The 23,785-nt window shown below is 41.1% G+C and overlaps 1 protein-coding gene across 1 annotated transcript in view; it reads left to right on the plus strand.

Annotated features, from left to right (window-relative positions):
- Nucleotides 1–23,785, plus strand: part of Fancd2 (FA complementation group D2) — a 63,923-nt gene that overhangs the window by 1,545 nt on the left and 38,593 nt on the right. The window contains exons 2-17 of the mRNA XM_090323962.1: nt 261–342; nt 2,074–2,220; nt 3,373–3,440; nt 3,700–3,803; nt 4,413–4,473; nt 5,122–5,174; nt 7,646–7,724; nt 9,917–10,041; nt 13,388–13,478; nt 15,769–15,873; nt 16,225–16,325; nt 17,042–17,150; nt 17,440–17,475; nt 20,357–20,500; nt 21,479–21,613; nt 22,564–22,695. Of these exons, the coding sequence (XP_090180088.1) occupies nt 279–342; nt 2,074–2,220; nt 3,373–3,440; nt 3,700–3,803; nt 4,413–4,473; nt 5,122–5,174; nt 7,646–7,724; nt 9,917–10,041; nt 13,388–13,478; nt 15,769–15,873; nt 16,225–16,325; nt 17,042–17,150; nt 17,440–17,475; nt 20,357–20,500; nt 21,479–21,613; nt 22,564–22,695 (1,554 nt within the window). The 5' untranslated portion in view covers nt 261–278. The remainder of the gene's footprint in view (nt 1–260; nt 343–2,073; nt 2,221–3,372; nt 3,441–3,699; nt 3,804–4,412; nt 4,474–5,121; nt 5,175–7,645; nt 7,725–9,916; nt 10,042–13,387; nt 13,479–15,768; nt 15,874–16,224; nt 16,326–17,041; nt 17,151–17,439; nt 17,476–20,356; nt 20,501–21,478; nt 21,614–22,563; nt 22,696–23,785) is intronic.

Genomic DNA, 23,785 nt, shown 5'->3' on the forward strand with positions numbered 1-23,785 from the left:
TTGAATCTCAGGTAAAAAGAGATGTGAATTTTCTACTTGAGCAAAAAGAAAGTGGTGGTGAAAAAAAGCCACTAAATACACAAGTTCTGAGGGGAAATGCTTATTGGCCAGATAGGGGACAGTTGAAATGTGCTCAGCATCTGGATTTATTCATAATTAGTGAGAAGACTGGTTTTATATACAGCAAGTTCTCTGAGCTGTCACTAACTTTCTCTAATTTAGATAAATTTTAGAGAATAACTTTTGTTGTCTTATTTTAGGAAATATTTTAAATCAAAATGGTTTTCAAAAGAAGACTGTCAAGATGTAGTGGTAAAGATCCTCTGTCAAAAGATGAATCCAGTAAGTAACGGATCATTACTCTGTTTGTGGGTCACATGTATAGGGTAGTTGAAGAGATGCTTGCAGTCATCAGGATTTAATGGCAGGAGGTTTGAGACTTGAGTTTTGCCTCAAGTTCCATAAATGACTAGAACAGCCTCTGAATCTATCTCCACAATCATTAGAAAAATTAGCATTATAGACTTTATCCATTATCTAGGATCTGGGACACAATGAAAAGACAGTCTGATCTAATAAATTTTTGGTGTCTTTATTCTTTAAAAAAATGGTTATCAATATTATGATAGTAACAGTTAAAGAGAAAATATATCAAAGCAAATACACTAGAGACAAAGAAATAGTGTAAAGAAAAGAGTCTAGGCAGGTGTAGTAGCTTATGCCTGTAATCCTTTCTACTCAGAAGGCTGAGATCTGAGGATCCCAGTTCAAAGCCAGCCCGGGCACTAAAAAGTCTGTGAGACTCCAATTAACCATCCAAAAACTGGAAGTGGTGCTGTGGCTCAAGGGGTAGAGAGGTAGTCTTGAGCTGAAGAACTCAGGGACAACGCCCAGGCCCGCAGTTCAAGTCTTAACGACCAACCTCCCCACCACAAAAAAAAAAAAAAAAAAAAAAATATATATATATATATATATATATATATATATACATACATACATACATACATATGTGTATGTATGTATGACTTTACTGCCCAGGCTGGATTTGAAACGATCCTTAGATCTTACCTTCCTGAGTTTCTAGCATTGAGCCACCATTGCTGCTGCTTTTTATTTTTTTTTTGGGGGGTGGGGGCAGTGTTGGGCCTGGCCCTGAGCGCTATCCCTGAGTGCTTCAGCTCATGGCTAGTGTGTACTTAAGCAACAGTTCCACTTCCGGTTTTCTGGTAGTTAATTGGAGATAAGAGTCTCATGTACCTTCATGCCCAGGCTGGCTTTGAACCATGATCCTCAGATCTCAGCCTCCTGTGTAGTTAGGATTACAGACCTGAGCCACCAGTGCCTGGCCCAGTGCCAGCACTTTCTTTAAGTAAGGGAGTGATTGATCTTTGTTTCATTTTGTTTAAGGCTTTTTATTGAAAAAAAAAAAAGATGAATTAGTGAAGGAAAAAACAAAATTGATTGTGTCATTAAAGAAAAAAGTTTTCTTTGCTTCAAGAGCCCTTTGTTGCTTTATTGTAAGTTGAAAGCCTTAGGATAAGCCTTAGGATAAGGCCTGCATGACTTTGTACTAAAACTTGTGATGCCAGAGAACCCACTTCATTCTGTTTTGTTTTTGCATACAGATGATTGATTTTAAACTTCAATGTATCTCAGAATATTGTTAGAAAAGTTTGCCAAAAATGTAGACTTCTAGGAATGAAACCTAGAATATGCATTTTAATAAGCTTCTTAGTGTGCAATGCAATGGTTTGCAAACAACAGCTTGTAGAAGACACTCATTTCCATAGTTATTCTTGTTCTCAAGCAATCCTGAATGCTGGCACATTTTCTGTTCTTTGAGTGAAAAGTCTATTTGTTGACGGCTTAGGTTATCTGTTTATTTGGAAGTAAAATTTGTTGCCTACTGTTGGACAACAATAGTTGTTCAATAGTTCATTTAATTGCAGCACCAGTTCTAGTTCTGTTCTTTAGAAACATAGCAGTTTTCATGTTAGCACTCTTATTTCTGGAGTTATATTAACTTTTCTTTCATGTTTAAAAAAATTTTGTTATCTTAAAAATTCTGCTTAGTCTCAGAAGACAGGATGCAGCCACTTCCCAAAACAATGAAGAAATCTCATGCTCCTAATGAAATTGAAGAAAATGACACTGTTTTTGTAAGACTTCTCAAGACATCAGGACTTATTCTTAAAACTGGACAGAATCAAAATCAACTAGGTAACTTTTCTTTTTTTTATATATTTTACTGTTATAAGTAACTTTATTATTGCAAGTAACATCATTTTTTGGTATTGTGGTTTGAACTTAGTGCTTCAAACTTGCCAGGCAACTCCTACTAGCTCAACACTTTGCATTCCTCATTTCTTTTAGCTTTACTGATTTTTCAGGTAAGGGTCTTAAGGCTCTTTGGGACTTAGAGCCTTGTATTTCTGTCTCCTCTATAACTGAGATTTCAGGCATGAGCTACCCATGACCAACATTTTTTGTTGTTGTTCTGATACTGGGGCTTGAACTCAGTGCCTGTGCACTGTCTCTTAGCTTTGTCACTCAAGGCTGGACTTTTATTTCCACTTGAGCCTCAGATCCACTGCTGGCTTTTTACCAGCTTTTTTGGAGATAAGAGTCATGCAGATTTTATTGCCAGTTCTGTCATTTTTTTTTTTTTTTTTTGGTCATGGGGCTTGAACTCTGAGTCGACCAAGGCACTGTCCTGAGCTGATCATCTGCCCTACTTCTGGCTTGGGTGTTGTCTCTGAGCTCTTCAGCTCAAGGCTACTACCTTACCCCAGGAGCCACAGTGCCACTTCCTGTTTTCTAGTGGTTAGTGGGAGATAAGAATCTTACAGACTTTACTGTCTGCGCTGGTTTTGAACGGGCTGGCTTTAAACGTGATGTCAGATCTTAGGCTCCTGAGTAGCTAGGATTACAGGCGTGAGCCACCACACCTGGCTAAGATCTTTTTAAGACTGTTTAGTAATCAGCTGGGCCCTGGTGGTTCACGCCTGTAGTCCTAACTTCTACTCTGGAGGCTCACATCTGAGAATCATGGTACAAAGCCAGCCCTGTCAGGGAAGTGCCAGAGTCTTATCTCCAGTTAATATCCAGAAAACCATAAGTGGTGTTGTGACTTAAAGTGGTAGAGCTCTAGCCTTAAATGAAGAAGTTTAGGGACAGCACCCAGACTGGGTTCAAGCACTACAACCTACAAAACAAACAACAAATAAGAGTCTTATAGACTTTTCTGCTTGGGCTGGCTTTGAATCTTAATCCTCAGATCTTAGCCACTGACACCCAGCTACAAATGTAAATCTTTACAGAAAAACCTAGTAGATGTTACAGACTGGTGACCAGGTATCCTTTCTTCAACAGCTGTGGACCAAATAGTTTTCCAAAAGAAGCTTTTCCAGACCCTGAAGAAACACCCTTCTTATCCTAAAGTATGTATTTTTTCCATGTAGTACTCCCGAATTAGGAATTGAAAGACCCTGATACAATTGAACAATTTAGAATAATTTTTAGGTGACAGCACATGTTAAGCTAAAAATCTTACTCTTCTCTCTCTCTAAGCAGAGTTTAATAGAGAATTTACAATTAAAGGGAATGGTGGGTTTTAGCTAGATGGCTCAAGAGCAGTCTTGCCCTTCTCTGTTTATTTTTTCATTTTACCTTGTTTATTTTTAAAATCTGTTCATTAAGGTAATAGAAGAATTTGTCAAGGGCCTGGAGTCGTACATTGAGGACAGTGAAAGTTTCAGGAACTGCCTTTTATCTTGTGAACGTCTGCAGGATGAGGAAGCCAGGTGTGGAGAGGCGGCATGCAGGACCCATTCTGTTTTCAGTAATTGGGTTGGGATGGGAAAATGCAACTTTTTACCATTTCCTTTTTGATTTATGATCTCTGTTCCTTAAAGTTTAAGCCTAAATTTACACGAATTAAATTTGGAGCTCTAAGAACTAGAAGATTTTTTATAACATCCTTTTTATGGCGGCGGGGGAGTGTGGTGGAGCAGGGGGGGTGGGGGTCATGGGGCTCGAACTCTAGGCCTGGGCATTGTCCCTGAGCTCTTCAGCCCCACTTCCCGTTTTCTAGTGATTAATTGGAGATAAGAGTCTCACTGCTTTGCCTGGGCTGACTTTGAACCAGATTCTCAGATCTTAGCCTCCAGAGTAGCTAGGATTATAGGCGTAAGCCACTGCGCCTAGCTTATATCTATCTTAACCTGTGTTGATAGAATTTCAAATCTCTGCTTCTTATTAAGGTTTAGGATTTAGGATTTCTTATCTAACAATTTGGCACTGTGAACTTAACCTTTGAGGGCTTTATAGTTGGTGTTAAAAAAAAAAAGGTCACTATAAACTTTAGAACCAGGGAAAAATAGGAACCAACTATCTCTTTTTTTTTTTTACAGCATGAGCATGTCTTACTCTAAGAGCCTCATTAAACTACTTCTGGGGATTGACATATTACAGGTAAGACTGCCATTTGTGAACATTTGATGGATGGGATTTGGTGTGTATCTAACATAAGTGAGTCACAGGGTAGAGGCAGGCTCATTGGAGAGTTTGGGTTTGTAGCAGCTTTTCCAAAGCAATTTGCTGAGAGGGGTCTGCCAAGGATCTGTGTGTTTAAATTGCTATGATTGTCCCTCTCTGTCCAGTTCTGTTCATTTCTTTAGCATCTGAGAACCTTGTCATTTTAGCCATATCCTGTTCACCTCCTGTTCAGCTTTCCAGTTGTTTATGTAGCTCACTTTTGTTCTTTACTTCTTTTTCTTCTCTTAATTCAAATGTAGTAAGTAGATGCTACACTGACATATTTGTTTTGTTTTGTTTTGTTTGTCATGAGGCTTGAACTCTGGGCTTGGGTGATGTCTCTGAGCTTTTCAGCTCAAGGTTGCTACCCCATCCCTGGGCCTGGGCATTTGTCCCTGAACTCTTCAGCTCAAGGCTACCGCCCTATCCCTTGAGCCACAGCCCCACTTTTCCTGATTAGTTGGAGTGATTAATTGGCAATAAGAGTCTCTCAGTCGTTAGTGCCCAGGCTAAAGATTCCTATAACAGGATTTCTTGTATGTTTTGAGCCCATCTGATGCCTAACTACTGTGTCGTCTTTTCTAGCCTGCTGTTATCAAAACTTTATTTGAAAAGTTACCAGAATTTCTTTTTGAAAAGTAAGTGGAGCTATTTTCAAATATTCAAATATTATTCTTACATATCTCTGAAAAGATTGCTTAAAATAGTCTGTTGAGAGCCATGTATTTATGATGCCAGGTTTGTGTGTGACTACTGCAAGTTTATTGGGGTATTTATTTGTGTAATTTCATCTCAATGATTTCATAAAACTAACAGAATTATTGTTAATATTAAGTAGTAAATTAGGTAGTACATAGATATGTATAGATGGTCCTTAGAAGGCTACATAATACAAGGTCAGTAATGGGCATTTCCAAAGAGGGGAGCAACTGGCTGGAGTCAGATATTTGTTGAACATGTTCTTTCCTTTTCATTGTACTGTTTGTATTGTATTTGTTTGCTTATATGTTACTCTTGTTTATATGAACTCAGGACCTCTTGTTTGCCTGGCAGACAACCATTTGAGCCACAGCCCCACCCACTTTTACTTTATTTTTTGGGATAGTATCTTTTTTCCTTTTTCTTTCTTTCTTTCTTTCTTTCTTTCTTTTTTTTTTTTTTTTTTTTTTTTGCCAGTCCCGGGGCTTGAATTTAGGGCTTGGCAACTGTCTTGGAGCTGCTTTTGCTCAAGGTTGGCGCTCTACCACTTGAGCCACAGTACACTACCTACTTTTTCTGTTTATGTGGTACTGAGGAATTGAACCCCAGGCTTCATGCATGCTAGGCAAGCAGTTTACCACTAGGCCATGCTCCGGGCCCATCAGTGCAACAACATGGTGGCTAATTGGAGATGGTCTATCATGGACTTTTCTGTTTAGGTTGTTTTCAAACAATGATTTTTCATATCTCAACCTCTTTGAGGCAAAAAAAAAAAAAGCATATCCTCCTTTTGTCTAGAGTCAGTCAGTCCTGTATTTCTCATGTACCTGTGTATTTTAGATATAGCTTCCCCTTATGAGAGTAGTTACTGTTTTTGTTTTTGTTTTTTTTTATTGCCAGTCCTGGGCTGGGGCTCGGCCTGAGCACTGTCCTTGGACTTTCTCAAGGCTTAGCACTGTACCACTTGAGCCTCAGCACCGCTTCCAGCTTTTTTCAATGTATGTGGTACCGAGGAATCGAATCTGGGTCTTTGTGCATGCTAGACAAGCACTGTACCACTAGGGCCCAGAGAGAGTAGTTACTTTTTTTTTTTTTTGCCAGTCCTGGGCTTGGGCTCAGGGCTTGAGCACTGTCCTTGGACTTTCTCAAGGCTAGCACTGTACCACTTGAGCCACAGCACCACTTCTGGCTTTTTTTTTTTATGTATGTGGTACCGAGGAATCGAACCCGGGTCTTCGTGCATGCTAGGCAAGCACTCTACCACTAGGCCAAACTCCCGGCCCCAGTAGTTACTTTTTGAATAAGGTCTTGAACTTAGGGCTGGGCTGGCCCATATCATGGTCCTCCTCCACTTTCCATGTAGCTGGGATGTTAGTCGTATTGTACCATGCCCAGCTTTTATTGGTTGAAATGGAGTCTTATAACTTTTTGCCCAGCTCACTCTAAACTATTATTCTCACAATCTCTGCTTCCAGAGTAGGTAGGATTATAACAATAAATCATTGTTTCCAGCCACTTGACTTTATTATTATTATTATTTTTTGCCAGTCCTGGGCTTGAGCTCAGGGCCTGAGCACTGTCCTTGGACTTTCTCAAGGCTAGAGCTCTACTACTTGAGCCTCAGCATCACTTTCAGCTTTTTTCTGTGTATGTGATACCAATTAATCGAACCCGGGTCTTCATGCATGCTAGGCAAGCACTTTAACCACTAGGCCAAACTCCTGGCCCCAGACTTTATTTTTTTAAATGCAATTTTATTTTTCTTGTTATTCATTTTTTTTTTCAGTTTGAGCTGGCACTGTCCTTGGGCTTTCTCAAGGATAGAGCTCTACCACTTGAGCCACAGTCCCACTTCTAGTTTTTTGTTTTTTTTTTTTTCTATGTATGTGGTCTGGAGGAATCAAACCTGGGTCTTCGTGCACACTAGACAAAAACTCTACCACTAAGTACAACTTTTGCGCCCCCCCCCCTTTTTTTGTACTGGGGATTGAAGTGTTGCCACTTATCTACATTCCAGCCTTAATTATATTACTTTTAAGTAATAACTGTGTAGCTCTTGTTTTGTCTCTAAATCCTCTTGCCTGTTAACAATTCAGTGCATTTTCTTCCAGTCATTTTCTCAAAGTAGTGTAATCCTATGTCTACTTGGTATGGCTTGTGTTTCTAACAAATGCCTCATACATAGTATATGTGCTCTAAATATCAGTTGAGGGGTATTATACTTTGAGAATGGTTATGCTGTTATATGTAAGTCAGAAAGATTACTTTCAGGAGCTGGGGATATAACTCAGTTGTAGAAACCTTGCTTAGCATGTGTGAGGGCTAGTTTCAATCCCCAGCACCAAAAAACAAAAACCAGAAAGGCTAAGCCCCTTTTCTTCTATTTTTCTCTTTTATTTTTAATATACAGACCAAATAGTGATGGAATCAGCATGCCTCGACTCATTATAAGTCAACTGAAATGGCTTGACAGAATTGTGGATGGCCAGGTAGGCTTTGGGTCTATTACTTAAAGATAGTATTCCAGGCCAAATGTTTAGAATTTGTGGAGGTTTCTTTTTTTGTTTTGTTTTATTTTATTTTTTTTGCCAGTCCTGGGGCTTGAGCTCAGGGCATGAGCACCGTCCTTGGGCTTTCCAGTGCCACTTCCAGCTTTTTCTGTGTATGTGGTATTGAGGAATTGAACCCTGCTGGTTCGTAGTGCATACTAGGTAAGTACTCTACCAGTAGACCAAACTCCCAGCCTATCTTTTTTTTCCTTAACAGAAAATTTGCACCCTTACATCTGTCCAATAGTTTCTTTCCAGCTTTATCATTCAAGAATTATGAATATTGCATGTTTAAATTTCTTCAAGAAAGAAACTAACATCAGGCATGATGGTTCATACCTGTAAACCCAGCAATTCCTTTCTGAGTAGCTATAATCCTAGCTACTCAGGAAGTTGAGATCTGAGGATCATAGTTTGAATTCAGCCTGTATGGAAATCTCCAGTTAACCACTCAAAAACCAGAAGTAGAGCTGGGGCTACGTGTGGTAGAATGCTAGTCTTGAGCAAAAGAGCTGAGGGACAGCACCCAGGCCCTGAGTTCAAGCCCCACAACCCACAACAACAAAGAAGGAAAAAAAAGAAGCTTACTCAATAGTAAAGATGAAATAAGCCTGGGAATGTGGTTTAGTGACAGAGCACTTGCCTAGCATACATAAAGCCCTGGGTTCGCTTCCTCAATACCGCATAAACAGAAAAAGCCAGACCTGGTACTGTGCCTGAAGTGGTAGAGTGCTAGCCTTAAGCAAAAGGAGCTCAGGGACAGTGCTCAGGCCCTGAGTTCAAGCCCCAGGACTGGGGGGAAAGTATTTAATACTGTTTATAACATAATGATACTTATATTGGCTGGGAGTTTGGCCTAGTGGTAGAGTGCTTGCCTAGCATGCACAAACACCTGGACTCGATTCTTTGGTACCACATGCATAGAAAATGCTGGAAATGATGGGTAGGCTCAAGTGGTAGAGTTCTAGCCTTGAGAAAGCCCAAGGACAGTACTCAGGCCCTGAGTTAAAAAGCCCATGTTGGCAAAAAGTGGAAAAAATATGTTTATATTATGCATTGTACATAAAATATATGCGTAATTTAATAATATGTAAGTAATAAAATTGAAATATTATTTGCTTTCAAAATATAGAGATTATTTACTTCTCAAAAGTAATGAGACCCCCAACTATCTTACTTCACTGCGAATGTTTTAATTTCATTGGCATATTAAGGAAAATTATAGGCAGTTTCTCCTTTTTTTTGGGTCATTCCCAGGACTTGAACTCAGGACCTGAGTACTTTTTTTTGGCCAATCCTAGGGCTTGAAGTTGGTCAGAGCACTGTCCTTGGGTTTTCTCAAGGCTAGCATTCTACCACTTGAGCCACACCACCACTTCCAGCTTTTTCTGTCTATGTGGTACTGAGGAATTGAATCCAGGGCTTTGTGAATGCTAGGCAAACACCTATAGGAAGTTTTTACAATTATGAATTAGTTAGCACCTTGATAAACTGAATCTATCTGAACCAAGTGCTTCAGGTCTTTTTTGGTCAGCTGTGGTGCATGAACTTTGGGCCTGGGTGCGATCCCTGATTAATTCTGCTCAAGGCTAGTGCTTTACCACTTTGAGCCACAGCACCACTTCTGGTTTCCTAGTGGTTAATTGGAGAGAGTCAGGAACTTTTGTCCCCAGGCTGACTTTGAACCACGATCCTCAGATCTCAGCCTCCTGAATAGTTAGGATTGTAGATGTGAGCTACTGGCACCAGCTTGCAGTTTTTTCAATTGTTTTTAAAAATATTGTTCTAATTTTGGTAGACATTCCAAGTTAAATGTTGGAAAGAATGTGAGTTTTGTCTTATCTGGGCTGGAATGTGCCATTTAGCTATAGATCCTGAGAAACTTGAATTCCCACATTTTGAAAATGGAGATAGCCAAGCAAACTCCACAGTTGTAAAGACTAATGAAATACTGTGGCTAACAGAAGTGTAAGATAATTAATTATCCATTTACTTCAGTATTTATTCTATACATGTTTTTTTGAATTTGCCTGTTTTAAGTTTGGAACTTGAGCTTGTCCTCATATTGTATGTCTGAAAATTTCACCTCTGAGTAGCTAGTGTGCCATTTCTTATAATGTCTTCCATTACAGGACCTCACCACCAAAATCATGCAGCTGATTAGCATTGCTCCAGTCCCTCTACAACAGGACTTTGTCACCAGCCTTCCTGAGATCCTGGGGGATGCTCAGCATGCTGATGTAGCAAATCAGCTCAGGTGAGTGAGCACTGCTATGCTAATCCCAGACAGCAGCAAGGCATCAGGTTTTCCATTGTGCTATGATGTCAGACATGGTTCTTCCTTTATAAAAAGACCATGGTAGCTAGTGCTATGGCTCATGCCTATAATCCTAGTTACTCAGGAGGCTGAGATCTGAGGATCAAGGTTCAAAGCCAGCACTAAAGTCCGTGAGACTCTTATCACCAGTTAACCACTAGAAAACTGAAAGTGGTGCTGTAGCTCAAGGGGTAGGGCAGTAACCTTGAGCTGAGGCACAGCACCAAGGCCCAGAATTTAAGTCCCACAATGGGGCTGGGGGGGGTGGAACAAAACAAAGAAAACATGGTATATCTCCTTTTCATGAGATTTAACTTTCTATTTTTTTCTTTCGAGCTTTCATTTACTGATACTAGATTTGAATTCAGTTTCTTGTGTTTGCCAGTCAGTTACTTGTACTTGAGATCCATACCTCCAGCTCCTATAGTGATTATTATTGTAGTGATTATTATTATTATTATTATTTTCTTTTGGCAGTCATGGGGTTTCAACTCAGGGCTTGGGTACTGTCCCTGAACTCTTTTGCTCAAGGCTAGCTGTCTACCACTTTGAGTCACAGCATCACTTCTGGTTTTCTGTTAGTTACTTGGAGATAAGAGCCTCATGGACTTTGGTGCCCAGGCTGGATTGGACTGGGGTCATTAGATCTTAGACTCCTAGGTAGCTAGGATTATAGGCATGAGCCACTGGTACCTGGCTGTCCTCCTCACCTCTCTGTACTCCTGTTAATACCCTGCCCTTAATAAAATTAACTGTAACTAGAGTGGGTTTTAGAAAAATGTCTTCAAATGGGATATAGAGGCCTCACGCTCATAATCCTGGTTGTGCAGGAGTCTGAGATCTAAGGATTACAATTCAGAGGATTCCAGGTAGAAAAGTCCATGAGATTCTTATTTTCTAATTAACTACCCAAATCTGTAAATAGAGCTGTGGTTCAAGTGATCTCAGAGCATTGTGAGTTTTGAGCAAAAAGCTAAGCAGTGTGGTAGCTCTCACCTGTAATCCTAGCTGCTCAGGAGGCTGAGATCTGAGGATTGAGGTTCCAAGCCAGCCTAGACACTAAAAAGTCAGTGAGACTCTTATCTCCAATTAACCACCAGAAAACCAAAAGTGGTGCTGTGTCTTAAGGGGTAGGTAACCTTGAGCTGAAGAGCTCAGGGACAGCTCTCAGGCCCAGTGTTCAAGTCCCACAACTGATCAACAACAACAACAACAAAAAAGCTAAGCAGCTGGGCAGGGGTTTGGACTAGTGGTAGAGTACTTGCCTAGCATGCACGAAGACCTGGGTTCGATTCCTTGGTACCACATACATAGAAAAAGCTGGAAATGGTGCTGTTGACTCAAGTGGTAGAGCTCTAGCCTTGAGAAAGCCCAAGGACAATGCTCAGGCCCTGAGCTCAAGCCCAGGAACTAGCAAAAAAAAAAAAAAGCTAAGCAGCTTTCAAGCTCTGAGTTCAAGTCTCAGTACTGGTGTGTATGTATGTGTGTGTATATGCACATTTAAGTTGGGCGATGGTGGCTTATACCTGTAATCTTAGCTACTGAGGAGGGTGAGATCTGAGAATCATGGTTTGAAGCCAGTTCATGAGACTTATCTCCAAGAAACTACTCTTAAAAGAGGTAAAAGTGGAGTTGTAGTTCAAGTGGTAGATTGTTAGCCTTGAACAACAGCAAAAAGCGCAAGGACAGTCCCCAGGCCCTGCATTTAAGCCCTAGCCCCAGCATTTCAAAGCAAAACAAAACAAAAACTAACAGCAACCCAGGAAGGATGTCCTCAATAGAGAAGGAAGGATTCTTAACGTCCAGTTTATTCTGATTATTTAATTTATTTTATTTAATTAATTAATTTATTTATTTTTTGTGGGTCACTGGGCTTGAACTGGCCTGGGCGCTGTCCCTAAGCTCTTCAGCTCAAGGCTACCCCCTACCCCTGTGCTTGGGCGTTGTCTCTGAGCTCTTCAGCTCAAGGTTTCTGCCTTCCCCTTGAACCAAGCCCCACTTCCCATTTTCTAGAGGTTAATTGGAGAGATAAAAGTCTTAGGTTCTTTTGTGCTGGGTTGCTTAGAACTTTGATCCTCAGATCTCAGCCTCCTAAGTAGCTAGGATCACAAGGTGTGAGCCACTGAGCCTAGCTTGATTATTTGAATTTTTATAATGAGCATATATTATGTTTATTGTAAGACTTTGTTTTGGTAGGGACTTGAACTGTGAGCCTTACTCTGTCCTTTACCTTTTTCACTCATGGCTGTTACTCTGCTACTTGAGCCATACCTCTGCTTCTAGCTTCTTGCTGGTTAGAGATAAGACACTCTCTGAGATTTTTCTGCCCTGGCTGATTTTGAATTGCAAGTCTCAATTTTCTGTGTAACTGTAATTACAGACATAACCCACTGGCATCTGGCATGCAAATGATTCCCCCGCCCTTTTTTTTTTTTTTTTTTTGCCAGTCCTGGGGCTTGAACTCCAGGCCTGAGCACTGTCCTTGGGCTTTCTCAATGCTAGCACTCTACCACTTGAGCCACAGCACCATGTCTGGCTTTTTTTCTATGTATATGGTACCTAGGAATTGACCGTGGATCTTCATGCATGCTAGGCAAGCATTTTACCATTAGGCCAAACTCTGGGGGCCCCTGCAGATTGTTTTTAATTAAACATTATATACAGTAAGAAGGTAGGAGATAAACAGTTTGTCCCATGGATCTGTGGATTCCATTTTTACATTCACCCAGTTACTGATCAAACTTATCTAGTGGGTCATGCTTATAATCCTAGTTACTCAGGAAGCTGAGATCCAGGGACTGCAGTTTTAGCCAGCCTGGGTAAGAAGGTCCATGAGACTCTCATCTCCAAGTAACCACCAGAAAACTGGAAGTAGAACTATGGTGCAAAGTGGTAGAGTTTTAGCCTTGAGTAGAATTGTTCAGGGATAGCATCTAGGCCCTGAGTTCAAGCCTTATGACTGACCAAAAAAAAACACAAAAAAATTCATCCATAAGTACCATGTACAAACATTCCTTGTCTATCTTGGAGATGATTTGAAGTATTCTAGAGGAAGTGCAAGGTCGTGATTGGTATGCAGGTCATGTTCAAATAGCTATACCATTTTATATGGTGGGCTTGAGTATCTGAAGATTTTGATATCCATGGGACCCTGAACCTAATCTACCTACAGTAAGGGATAACTATGAATCTCTTACCACACTAGTGAATGGTCTTCTCCAGTCATTGTTTGTTTGCTCACTGTGTGTAAACCAATAGACAGTTTTACATTTTCTACTGTTTCTAGTGACTTGCTGATGGAGAACACTACTCCACTTACGGTCCCAATTCTGGATGTCCTTTCCAGCCTCCGACTTGACACAAATTTCCTCTCCAAGGTAGGAAAGATTGTGCTTTCCAGAAATGACACAGACCTTTGTGACCACTTGGAACCAGTCAATGTCAGCCAGTCATCAACTTGGGAAAAATCATATATAATGAAATTAGCCTTCTGGAACTATAGTCAGTGATATGTTGATCTATTGATCTTTTTCTTTTTCTTTTTTTCCTCTTCAGTGACTCATTATTTTTTTGTGCCTGTTCTGGGGCTTGAACTTAGAGCCTGGCTACTTTCCCTGAGCTTCTTTTTTTTTTTTTTCCATTGATGGGGCTTGAACTCAGTGCCTGGGCACTGTCCCCAAGCTCTTTTGCTCAAGGGTAGTGTTCTACATCTTTGAGCCACATCTCCACATTTTTTTTAGATTTTTTTTTTTTGCCAGTCCTGGGCTTGAGCTCAGGGCCTGAGCACTATCCTTGGACTTTCTCAAGGCTAGAGCTCTACCACTTGAGCCTAAGCACCACTTCTGGCTTTTTTTTAATGTATGTGGTACCGAGGAATCAAACCCGAGTTTTCGTGCATGCTAGACAAGCATTGTACCACTAGGCAAAACTCCTAGCCCAACATCTCCACTTTTGGTTTTCTCTTTCTCTTTTTTTCCTTAATGTGGCTTGAACACAGGCCTGGGCGCTGTCCCTGAGTTGTACAGCTCAAGGCTACCACCCTACCCTTGAGCCAAGCCCCACTTCCCCATTTTCTACAGGTTAATTGGAGATAAGAGTCTCAGGTCCTTTTGTGCCCAAGCTGGGTTTGAACTGTGATCCTCAGATCTCAGCCTCCTGAGTAGCTAGTATTATAGACATGAGCCACCAATGCCCGGTTTTTCCCTGAGCTTTTGTGATCTACCACATGGAGACATAGCTCCCTTTCAGGATTTTTATTAGTTAATAAGAGTCTCTATAGCTGGGCCTAGTGGCTCACACCTGTAACCCTAGGTACTCAGGAGGCTGAGATCTGAGGATCATGGTTCAAAGCCAGACCGGACACTACAAAGCCTGAGAGACTCTTTTCTCCAATTAATCACCAGAAAACCAGAAGTGGCGCTGTGGCTCAAGAGATAGGGTGGCAGAGCCTTGAGCTGAAGAGTTCAGGGACAGCGCCCAGACCCAGAGTTCAAGACCAATGACTGACAAAAGAATAGTCTCTACAGGCTTTCCTGCCTGGGCTGGCTCTGAATCACTGCCCTCAGATCTCAGCTTCCTGACTAGCTAAGATTACAGGTGTGGGCACTAGTGCTAGCTTTCAATAGATCTCAAAATGCTATATTATAATAGATTCACTGTTATGTGTATATGTATGTGTGTGTGTGTGTGTGTGCATGCACATACATGTATGTGTCTACACTGAGACTTTAACTCAAGCTCCTACTCTTGCTTGGCTTTTTCACTCATAGCTGAGCATTCTACTACTTGAGCCACATCTCTAGTTCTAGCATTTGCTGGTTATTTGGAGAAAATAATCTCTTAGAGGAGCTGGGAATGTGGCTTAGTGGTACAGTGCTTGACCAGCATGCATGAAGCCCTGGGATCAATTTGTCAGTACCACATAAACAGAAATGGCAGGACATGGTGCTGTGGTAGAGTGCTAGCCTAGGATATTGAGAGGCTCAAGGATAGAGTCCGGGATCTGAGTTCAAGCCCTAGGACTGGCAAAAAAAAAAAAATCTCTTACATTTGCCTGCTTGGGCTGGCTTTTGCTTTGAACCTTGATTCTCAGATCTCAGTCCCCTCAGTAGCTCGAAATAGAATCATGAGCCACTTGCACCTTGCCAATTTTTTTTTCCCCCCAGTCCTGGGCTTGAGCTCAGGGCCTGAGCACTGTCCTTGGACTTTCTCAAAGCTAGAGCTCTACCACTTGAGCCTCAGCACTACTTCCAGTGTTTTTTTGTACCACTAGGCCAAACTCCTGGCCCCCATTTTTTTTTTTTTGACAAGTCATAATATAAGACATGAAAAGATATTTTCTTTTTCTCCCCCACTTTATCCTCCCCTGAAGTTACCAGGCTCCATTTTTACCTATATACATGGAATGTTATGAATAAGTTCACCTTCCATTGGAAAGAAGTTCTTTGTGCTTTTTTTTCTTGCCAGTCTTGGTACTTGAACTCAGAGCCTGAGCACTGTCCTTGGGCTTTCTCAAGGCTAGAGCTCTACCACTTGAGCCACAGCACCATTTATGGCTTTTTCTATGTATGTGGTAACAAGGAATCGAACCTGCGTCTTTGTGTATGCTAGGCAAGTACTCTACCACTAGGCCAAACTCCTGGTCTCTTTATTTTTTTTTATGTTTAGATACGGCGGCTGGTGATGGGTAAACTGTCATCTCTCAGACTGGATGATTTACCCGTGATAATGAAGTTTATTCTTCATTCTGCAACAGCCACCAATGCATTTGAGGTATTTTGTTTTCCCACCAAATCTATATAAAGATACCAGGATAAGTTACTTAAATTAAGTCTAAATTGATAATGCTGATTATTGCAGATGCATTCAGGAAAAGATTGGCACTGCTAGTCAGATCGATTATTCTGTATAAGCTGCTTCAGTTATATTTGCTCTTTTTGTGTAGTAATATCCATGGAACCTGGGATTCTGGGATGACTTTGCCTTAACTAGTTTTATCAATCCTGTTTCAGAAGTCTCACTCTGGCATTACATTTTTTTCTTCCTCAGTCTCTCAGGAATTACTGTGGTTCTATTGGGAGAGTGAGCAGGAGTAGCATACATGACTAATACTTAGTTTTGTAGGTAATTACGGAACTTCGGAAAAAGTTTGATCTGCACCACTTCATGTTGCCCTCACAGTTTCTTGCCTCTCAAAACAAGCTGAAAAACAAAGGAGGAGCAAGGTATAGTTTTGTTTTGCTTTTTTTTTTTTTTTTTTTTAATGTTTCCATCCTTTTTCCTGCATAGATCAAATTTTTTGACATGGGTCAGGAATAGTTAGTGCTTACTACTCAGAATGATGAATACTAGCAGTAATTATTACATTCACATGTAGTCCTATGCTCATCTTTAATCAGTCTCTCTCAGACTTGAACATAGAGACTGGAGCTCCTACTTGACTTTTTGTTAATGGCTCTGTCATTTATTACTTGAGTCATGTCTCCAGTTCCTGTGTCTATGCAAAGCTTTATCAGTCAGAATAAGCCTAGATAGACTACAGTACAAGTTTGTGGTGGTGGTGGTTTGTGTGTGTGTGTGTGTGTGTGTGTGTGTGTGTTCTGGTCTTGGGGCTTGTACTCAAGGACTGGGTACTGCCTTGTGTGTTGCCCTGTGCTTTTCTGCTCTACCATTTGAGCCACAGCTCCACTTCTAGCTCTTTGATCGTTTTTTGGAGGTAAGAGGTCCTGGGCTGGCTTTCAACTTTGATTTTACATCCCAGCTTCCTGAGTAGCTAGGATTATACACAGGGACCACCAGCCTCTGGCTGCAATACAAGTCTTTTAACTATTGACAGTTGAGGCTGAGATTTAATCCAGGGTATTTGGCTAGTAAGCAGGAACCCCGATCTTAAAAGTCCTTCTCTGGTAAGGGAAAGATACAATTTTCCTTCTATTTATAGTTCTTCAGGAAGTCAAGAAAACACAAGTAAAGACTGTGTCGTTCTTCTCTTTGATGTAATAAAGTCAGCGGTTAGATATGACAAAACCATCTCAGAAGCCTGGATTAAGGTGAGTGAGATCTTTGGAATTTTGAGTATCAAGGGGAAAATGGGTATCAAATTACTGACAGTTATGTAAGTATATCCTGGGGCTTGAACTCATTGCCTGGTGCTATACTAGAGCTGTTTTGCTCAAAGCTAGCACTCAGCCTTTTGAGCTACAGATACTAGAAAGCATTCAAGAATAAGAGCTAGGTGATTGATAGGTAGATATAGACTCTCAAGAAAACAGCATGCAGAAGAAGGCATGTTCCACTGACGAATGGTAATATGGTTGTCAACCTTGTTTTGTTTTTTAGGCAATTGAAGGCATTTCCTCAGTGGCTGAACACAAGGTAATTATAGGGTTTTTTTTGTTTTTGTTTTTGTTTTTTGTCGGTCGTGGGACTTGAACACTGGGCTTGGGGTACTGTTGCTGAGCTCTTCATCTCAAGACTACTGCCCTAACCCTGTGCCTGGGAATTGTCCCTGAGCTCTTCAACTCACGGCTACCACCCTACCCCTTTGATCCACAGCCCACTTCCAATTTTCTGGTAATTAATGGAGATAAGAGTCTCATGGAATTTTTAGTGCCTAGGCTGGCTTTGAACCGTGAACCTCAGATCTCAGCTTCCTGAGTAGCTGGGATTACAGGTGTGAGCCACCACCCCTGGTGGTAATTATAGTTTTGTACTATGAATTTAAAATGTTATAGCTAAAGTTGTGGCAAAATAATTAGCTTGTCTTCTAGTCATACTTATGGATTTTCTGTAGCTGCTCTACTAAATATTGTTTGGGAAGATGATCTAAGGGGGTAACTTGCCAAATGAGCTGTATTTTAAATTAATTTTAGTAATTACATTAACCTCCAATATTTAAAAGGAGACATAGGAAAATCCCAGAGACATCCTCCCTCCCTGGGCGGTGGCAGTTCCTGTGTCTGTCTACCCTTCTTTCCCCCACAACAGTATTATCCAAATAAGAACATTCTGTGTTTCACTTCTGTTTCTCTGCAGAGGCCTGTACACTCTGTATTATCAAAATGCTACTAGAAAACCTTCCTCTTTACTAAATTTTTGCCAGTACATGGGGGTTTGAACTTACAGCCCTCCACTTGTTTGGTTGACACTATTGCCACTTGAGTCAGTGCTTCTAATCCTTATTGATTTCTTGTGGTAAGTGTGGAGAGATTCAGAATTATTCCTGTGATATCACTTTTATATTTCCAGTGCTTTCTTTTTTCTTTTTTTTTTTTTTTTGCCAGTCCTGGGCCATGAGCTCAGGGCCTGAGCACTGTCCTTGGGCTTTCTCAAGGTTAGAACTCTACCACTTGAGCCACAGCACCACTTCTGGCTTTTTTTTTTTAATGTATGTGGTACCGAGGAATTGAACCCGGGTCTTCGTGCGTGCGAGGCAAGCACTCTACCACCAGGCCAAACTCTTAGCCCCAGCTTTCTCCTTGTAATAAGTTAAATTCTGTGTATGTGGTGGTAGGTGCTGGAGCTTGACTTCTAGGCCTTGCAATTTACCTCAGTTTTTTAGTTCATAGCTGGCATGATACCACTGAAGCCATATTTCCACTTCTGGCTTTCTGGTTAATTGGAAATGTGTTTCAAGAAGAATTTGTTTGGCAATGGTACTGGTGGCTCATGGCTATAATCCTACCTTCTCAAGAGTTTGAGATCTGAGGATCACAGTTCAAAGCCAGCCTTGGCTTAGAAAGTCTGTAAGATTCTTATCTCCAGTTAACCACCAAAAGCCTCCAGTAGAACTGCTAGCCTTGAACACAAAAGCTCAGGGACAGTGCCTAGGCTTTTAGTTCAAGCCTGAGGATTGGCACATACAAGGCAAAATGAGTTTCCCTGGTCTGGATTTGAACCTCAGTTTTGAAATTTCAGCTTCTTGATTAGCTAGGATTACATGTATGAGCTGCTTCCTGTTTTGTTTTGTTTTGTTTTTTCGTTTTTTTTTTTTTTTCCAGTCTCGGGACTTGAACTCAGGGTCTGGGCACTGCCCTTGGACTTTCTCAAGGCTAATGTTCTACCATTTGAACCACAGCAACACTTAGCTTTTTCTGTGTATGTAGTATCAAGGAATTGAACCCAAGCCTTCATGCATGCTAGGCATGTACTCTACCACTAGGTCAGTTTTTTTTTTAATTTATGTTTTTATTGTTATAAATGTACAGAGGAGTTAGTTATGTAAATCAGGTAAAGAGCACATTTCTTGCTGGTACGGTGGCTCCCACCTATAATTCTAGCTACTCAGAGGGCTGAGATCTGAGGATTAACATTCAAAGCCAGCCTGGGCACAAAAGGATCAATCCAATTAACCTCTAGAAAATGGAGAATGGGGCGTGGCTTAAGGGTAGGGCAGTAGCTTTAAGCCGAAGAGCTCAGGGACAGCTCCCAGGCCAAGTTCAAGCCCCATGACTCATACATACAGAAAAAGAGTATATTTCTTTTTGGACAGTGTTACCCCTTCTCTCTTGCCTGTTTTTTTCTCCTATCACACCTACAAATTGCACAGTTGACTTTCAACATAGTGTCTAGTGAGTTCCATTGTTATATTTGTTTATTCTTTTTCCCTCCATTTGTGTGATTTCTCTTACCCTCCCTAAGACATATAAACATGCCAGACATAAAGAAGGAACAGCCATAAAGGAAAGAAACCCTTGCTTCCATTTTTTTGGAGTTTATTTCCAGCATTTTCTTAAGAGATACTGTGGGTAATAGTTGTGGCACTTAGGCTGGGCTAGGAGGCTGAGACTTCAAGATCACGGTTCAAAGCCAACCAGAGCATAAAAGTCCCTGGGACTATTATCTCCAATTAAACACCACCCCCGTTTGCACTACCCCTCTCCCGCCCTTGCCCCATCACTCCCCCCCAAAAAACAAACAAACTGAGGTCTGGAGTGCCAGTGTGGCTCAAGTGGTTGAGTGCTAGCCCTCAGCTGAAGTTCAAGGCCCATGACTGACCAAAAAAACAAACAATTTCTCCAGAAAATTTTTTCTGGGTTCTGTGTATGTGTCTGTATATATAAATGTATACAGTGTGTGTATGTGTGGTGTGGGGGGGTGTGCGCGCGCGCGTGTGTGTGTGTGTCTCCCCCCTTGAAATATATGAAGCAAATTAATCTCATCCGTCTGTTTTGTGGGAGAAAAGGTGAGAGTACTGTTCTGCTGTAGTGGATCCACTGACTTACTAAGCTGTTCCTGTTGCCTCTTACTGATGTAGATTTTTGATGTGGCGATGCTTCTGGTCCTCTACAGCACCAGCACCCACACGAAGAAGTACATAGAGAGGGTGCTCAGAAGCAAGATTCGATTAGGCCACATTGAAAAGCATCTGCTAGAGAATACATTCTGTGTCCATGATCTGGTAAGTGTGTCGGATAATCAGTCCAACTGATTTGAAAAAACATAGGAAGATCATCTTAACCTTTCCAGACCTTTACTAAGTATTGTTGGAGCTTTGTTGGATTGTTTTGTTTTGTTTTCTTTTTTTTGTGTGGGTCATGGGGCTTGAATTCAGCCTGGGCCCTGTCCCTGAGCTCTTCAACTCAAGGCTGCCACCCTCCCCTTGAGCCAAGCCCCACTTCCCATTTTCTAGAGGTTAATTGGAGATGAATCTCAAGTCCTTTTGTGCCTGGTTTGGCATTGAACCTTGATCCTCAGATCTCAGCCTCCTGAGTAACTAGGATTACAGGCATGAGCCACTGCGCCTGCGGCAATGTAATTTTATTTAGGGACATGCTGCAATAGTGTATGGCAAATTAAATTGAAGTATTGGCAATTTTTTTAAGCAACTATAAAGGTTAATTGCAGTATTTATTAGATAATATAATTAATCCTTCATCATTTTTTCTTTATAAATGTAGATAATCTTGTAAATCTATAAATAAATACATGTGTTTTCTTTTTAATATGTTTTGAAATAAACTAACAGAATGTGGGTGCGGGGGGGAGAGTTCGTGGACTTTTTTGTCCAGATTTGCTTCTTTGACCCACAATCCTCAGATCCCACCCTCCTGACTAGCTCGGATGATAGGCATGCCCAGCTCTTATTAACCTTTTAAAATAGTTTTATGTACCTATGACATTTCATTTATCCTGAGGGAAAATTGTAATTTTGAAGGATTATCCTGACTGAAGTAAAAACTAAGGTTTCTTAAGTGAAAATGACAGCAATAGGCTTAGTGGTGGAAAACTTGTATAGTATGCATGAAGGAAATTCAAAGAGTTGGGGAGAAAAATTAATACCCAAAGGAGGGTATGTTTTTAAGAGGTTACTACGTACTGATTCTGTTATAACTAAGATTTTTTTCCGCCTGCATTTCTTTTCTTTCTTCCCTTCTAGGTTCTTAAGGATATTTGTCCATCTATTCTGTCATTGGCTCAAAGTTTGTTTCACTCACAAGACCCAAGTATAATTTCATTTGGCAGTCTCCTGTATACATATGCTTTTAGGTTTTTTGACACTTACTGCCAGCAGGTATGTTGACATGTTTATCTGTACAAGGAGGGAATAAGACCCAGGTTCGATTTCTCAGTACCACATACATAGAAAAAGCCAGGAGTGGTGCTGTGGCTCAAGTAGTAGGGTGCTAGCCTTGAGAAAGCCTAAGGACAGTGCTCAGGTGTTGAGTTCAAGCCCAGGACTGGCAAAAAAAAAAAACCCAAAAAACAAAAAAAAAATAATGTTCTTATGATAGTAGGAATTGAACCTAGGGTCTTGCATATGTCAAATAGGAAATATACCATTGCTGGTCCCCTTTCAAGATTTTTTTTTTGTGCAAACCCTGGGGTTTGAATTAAAGGGTGGCATAGTGCTTGAGCTTTTTTTGCTCAAGGCTGGCTTTTTTTTTTTTTTTTTTTTTTTTTTTTGCAGGGGCGGGGGTCATGGGGCTTGAACTCTGGGGTTGGACACTCTCCTTGAGCTCTTCATCTTAAGGCTGCTGCCCTATCCCTTGAACCACACCCCCATTTCCCTGGTTAATTGGAGATAAGAGCCTCACAATCTTTAGTGCTGTAGCTGGCTTTGAACTTCGATCCTCAGATTTCAGCCTCTTGAGTAGCTAGGATTACAGTTGGAGCCACCTCTCCCAGCTTGATAACTGTGTTTTTGTTTGTTTGTTTGGTTGGTTTTTTTTTTTTTTTTGCCAGTCCTGGGTTTGACCTCAGGGCCTGAGCACTGTCCTTGGGCTTTCTCAAGACTAGAGCTCTACCACTTGAGCCTCAGCACCACTTCTGGCTTTTTTTTTTCTATATATGTGGTACTGAGGAATTGAACCCGGGTCCTCATGCGTGCTAGGCAAGCACTCTACCACTAGGCCAAACTCCCCGCCCCAATAACTGTGTTTTAACAAGGTAGTTAATACATAAGACTTGGACTTTAACCGGGTCAGCACAGCCCCGCTAAGTTTTCTCGCCATTACCCTGAAGGAAGTGGTGGGTGCCCTGGTGACACATGTCTGCAGTGGGAATGCAGCTGAAGTGGATGCTGCCTTGGATGTCCTCCTCGAGCTGATCACCCTAAACCCTTCTGCTATGAGACTCAATGCCGTTTTTGTCAAGGTATCTATTATCTGCACTGGTAGACATCAAATGATTTTTATTTGCTTTATATATCTGAGCATTATCAGATTTGTTAAAAACAATGTATTTGGTGTTCTTTAGATACTGAGCACTGTTACGTTGTGAGAAAGGTAGATAGAAAATTGAATGATAGGCAACCTACTTTAAAATATGACACATGTATTAATTTAGAAAACATTCCACTTCCCCCACACACACACCGGTCCTGAGGCTTGAACTAAAGACATGAAATGCTGTCCTTGATCTGTTTTGCTCAAGGTTAGTGCCCTACCATTTGAGCTCCAATTCCAGCTTTTTGCTGCTTAATTGGAGATCAAAGTCTTGCAGATTTTCCTGCCAAGTTTATTTTTGAACACAATCTCAGATCTCGGCCTCCTGATAGCTAGCACTGCAGGTCTGAGCCATATTTTTGTGCCTAATTATGTGCCAAGCTTTGTTCTGAGTGCTATAGGATGGAGATCATTTTTGGTGATAATAAGACACACAAGTCACATTTCAGGGTAATGAAGCCAGGGTTTGGCGGCTCATGCCTGTAATCCTGGCTGAGATTTGAGGATCCCGGTTGGAAGCTAGTCAGGGCAAAAAGATCCATGAGACTCTCAACTTCCCATTAACCAGGAAAAAGCCAGAAGAGCTTGACACAAGTGGCTCTTTTCTGTCAGGAGGCTGAGTGATAAAAGCCAGCTGGGACAGGAAGGTCCATGAGATTCTTACCTTCAGTAATCCACCAGAGAACTGGAAGTGGTGCTGTGGCTCAAGTGGTAGAGCTCTAGCTTTGAGCTAAAGAACTCAGAGACAGCACCCAGGCCCAGAGTTCAAACTCTACCACTGACAAAAAAAAAGACAGTTTGATATTAGAATCTATGTAGGGATATGTGTCTTTAAGAAGCCAGGCATCTAGGTACACGTGTTTAATCTTAGGAAACCCAGGTGAAGATGCCATTTACATACCGTGAGTACATGGTTTAGGATAGTTGGAAGTTGTGGTTTGGAGTCCAGTGGGCACATTGAGCAGATGACTTCTTGTCAATGATTCATACCTTAGAGAACAAGTTAAAGGAGGAAAGCT

Source organism: Megascapheus bottae, chromosome 33 (assembly GCF_031878675.1).
Source record: "Megascapheus bottae isolate mThoBot1 chromosome 33, mThoBot2.hap1, whole genome shotgun sequence".
Classification (NCBI taxonomy): Eukaryota; Metazoa; Chordata; class Mammalia; order Rodentia; family Geomyidae; genus Megascapheus; species Megascapheus bottae.